Source organism: Oncorhynchus clarkii, chromosome 17, assembly GCF_045791955.1.
Source record: "Oncorhynchus clarkii lewisi isolate Uvic-CL-2024 chromosome 17, UVic_Ocla_1.0, whole genome shotgun sequence".
NCBI lineage: Eukaryota > Metazoa > Chordata > Actinopteri > Salmoniformes > Salmonidae > Oncorhynchus > Oncorhynchus clarkii.
This window is the reverse complement of record NC_092163.1, coordinates 73,970,644-73,972,992: the sequence shown is the minus strand read 5'-3', so window position 1 is coordinate 73,972,992 and position 2,349 is coordinate 73,970,644. Positions and strand designations below refer to the sequence as shown.

At 52.7% G+C, this 2,349-nt stretch overlaps 1 protein-coding gene across 1 annotated transcript in view; it reads right to left on the bottom strand.

Annotated features, from left to right (window-relative positions):
* Nucleotides 1-852: 852 nt before the first annotated feature.
* Nucleotides 853-2,349, bottom strand: part of LOC139371420 (kinesin-like protein KIF21B) — a 159,124-nt gene continuing 157,627 nt past the window's right edge. Inside the window, exon 34 of the mRNA XM_071111820.1 lies at nt 853-952. Coding sequence (XP_070967921.1) covers nt 853-952 — 100 coding nt within the window. The remainder of the gene's footprint in view (nt 953-2,349) is intronic.

Sequence of the window (2,349 nt, the reverse complement as noted above, 5' to 3'; positions counted from 1 at the left end):
TCCCCCCCACCCCGATCATCATAGCTCTAAGTTAAGTTTTTAAAACACTATAATTGTATTAGGAAGATAAGAAGTAAAACAACTTCCTTTCTCTGCAGTTCTCCTATCCCTGATAAGAAACTCCCAGCTGAGCTGCCAATTTACTCTGAATCCCCCCCTCTCCATTCACAACCTCCCGAGCAATACCGTATTTAAGGCTGTAATGCCCTGTCATACCCTCCCTCCCTCCCCAACCCCTCCAACATCAGGCTCCTAGCTGGGCTCACTGGGGTGTGTTGCAGTGGTGGGTGTGTGTGTGTGTGTGTGTGTGTGCACGTGTGTGTGTGTGTGTGCGTACTGTGTGTGTGTGTGCGTACTGTGTGTGCGTGTGTGTGTGTCTTGGTAGGTAGGACCCAATTAACAGAGGAGGTAGAGGCACATCCAGCTGACATGGCCAAAGATAGGAGTGGGGTTATTCTATTCTCAGATGAATTCACAGTGAGAATACGTACAGTACTGTAGTGTCTCTACCTATTAGGATCTTCATTTGGACCCCAAAAGGGGTAACAGGGGAAGAGGAGAAGTTGGGAGAGTGTGTTGTGAAGACATAAAGATATGTCTTGAGAGGGCAACACAGCAAGAAGAAGAGAAAGAAATGGATAAAAGGAGTATACCAGAGGAGAGCAGAGAAGAGATTGCAAGAGCATTAGCCAAATGAAGACAGGGAGAGAAAAATAGTGAGAAAAACAAGGGACTTAATGAGTTCCAGAGGAGAACAGAGGCAACGGCGCGAGACAGGGCTCTAGAGAGATGAAGAAATGAATGGAAGTACCAGAGGAGAACAGAGGCGAGGTTGAGAGCTGGAGTGAAGGCTCACGGGAGGCTGGTAGCGCGACCCTTGATGGCCAGAACCCGTCGAGGTAGACAGGGGGTCAAACCCGGGACATAGCTCCATAACTTCACCCTGCAGTCACTGAGGTAGTAGAAGGGGGAGGAGAAGGAGAGGCGAGGAAGGGAAGAAGAGAAGAAGGGAAGAGAAAAGAAAAAAGAAAATAAATGAGAAGAGAAGAGAAACAAAATCAAGAAGGGGAAAGAGAGGAGAAGAGAAGGAGGGAGGAGAGGGAAGAGCAGGTTAGTACAAGATGAAGCTGAGTTCAGTAAAGGAGTACTCAGTCAGTTGGTTTGGTGAGAGTGGTAAGCTTGAAAGGTGTTAGATGTAAGTACAGGAAGGACAGAGGCTGTTTGGGGTACAGGCAGGACAGAGTCTGTTTGGGGTACAGGGAGGACAGAGGCTGTTGGGGTACAGGGAGGACAGAGGCTGTTTGGGGTACAGGGAGGACAGAGTCTGTTTGGGGGTACTGGGAGGACAAAGGCTGTTTGGGGGTACAGGGAGGACAGAGACTGTTGGTGGTACAGGGAGGACAGAGGCTGTTGGGGTACAGGGAGGACAGAGTCTGTTTGGGGGTACAGGGAGGACAGAGGCTGTTTGGGGTACAGGGAGGACAGAGGCTGTTGGGTACAGGGATGACAGAGGCTGTTGGGGAACAGGGAGGACAGAGACTGTTGGGGTACAGGGAGGACAGAGACTGTTGGGGTACAGGGAGGACAGAGACTGTTGGGGTACAGGGAGGACAGAGACTGTTTGGGGTACAGGGAGGACAGAGGCTGTTGGGGAACAGGGAGGATAGAGGCTGTTTGGGGTACAGAGGCTGTTTGGGGTACAGGGAGGACAGTGGCTGTTGGTGGTACAGGGAGGACAGAGACTGTTTGGGGTACAGGGAGGACAGAGGCTGTTGGGGTACAGGAGGACAAAGGCTGTTTGGGGTACAGGGAGGACAGAGGCTGTTGGGGGTACAGAGGCTGTTTGGGGTACAGGGAGGACAGAGGCTGTTGGAGAACAGGGATGACAGAGGCTGTTGGGGAACAGGGATGACAGAGGCTGTTGGGGAACAGGGAGGACAGAGACTGTTGGGGTACAGGGAGGACAGAGACTGTTGGGGTACAGGGAGGACAGAGACTGTTGGGGTACAGGGAGGACAGAGACTGTTTGGGGTACAGGGAGGACAGAGACTGTTGGGGTACAGGGAGGACAGAGACTGTTTGGGGTACAGGGAGGACAGAGACTGTTGGGGTACAGGGAGGACAGAGACGGTTGGGGTACAGGGAGGACAGAGACTGTTTGGGGTACAGGGAGGACAGAGGCTGTTGGGGAACAGGGAGGACAGAGGCTGTTGGGGTACAGGGAGGACAGAGACGGTTGGGGTACAGGGAGGACAGAGACTGTTGGGGTACAGGGAGGACAGAGACTGTTGGGGTACAGGGAGGACAGAGACGGTTGGGGTACAGGGAGGACAGAGACTGTTGGGGTAT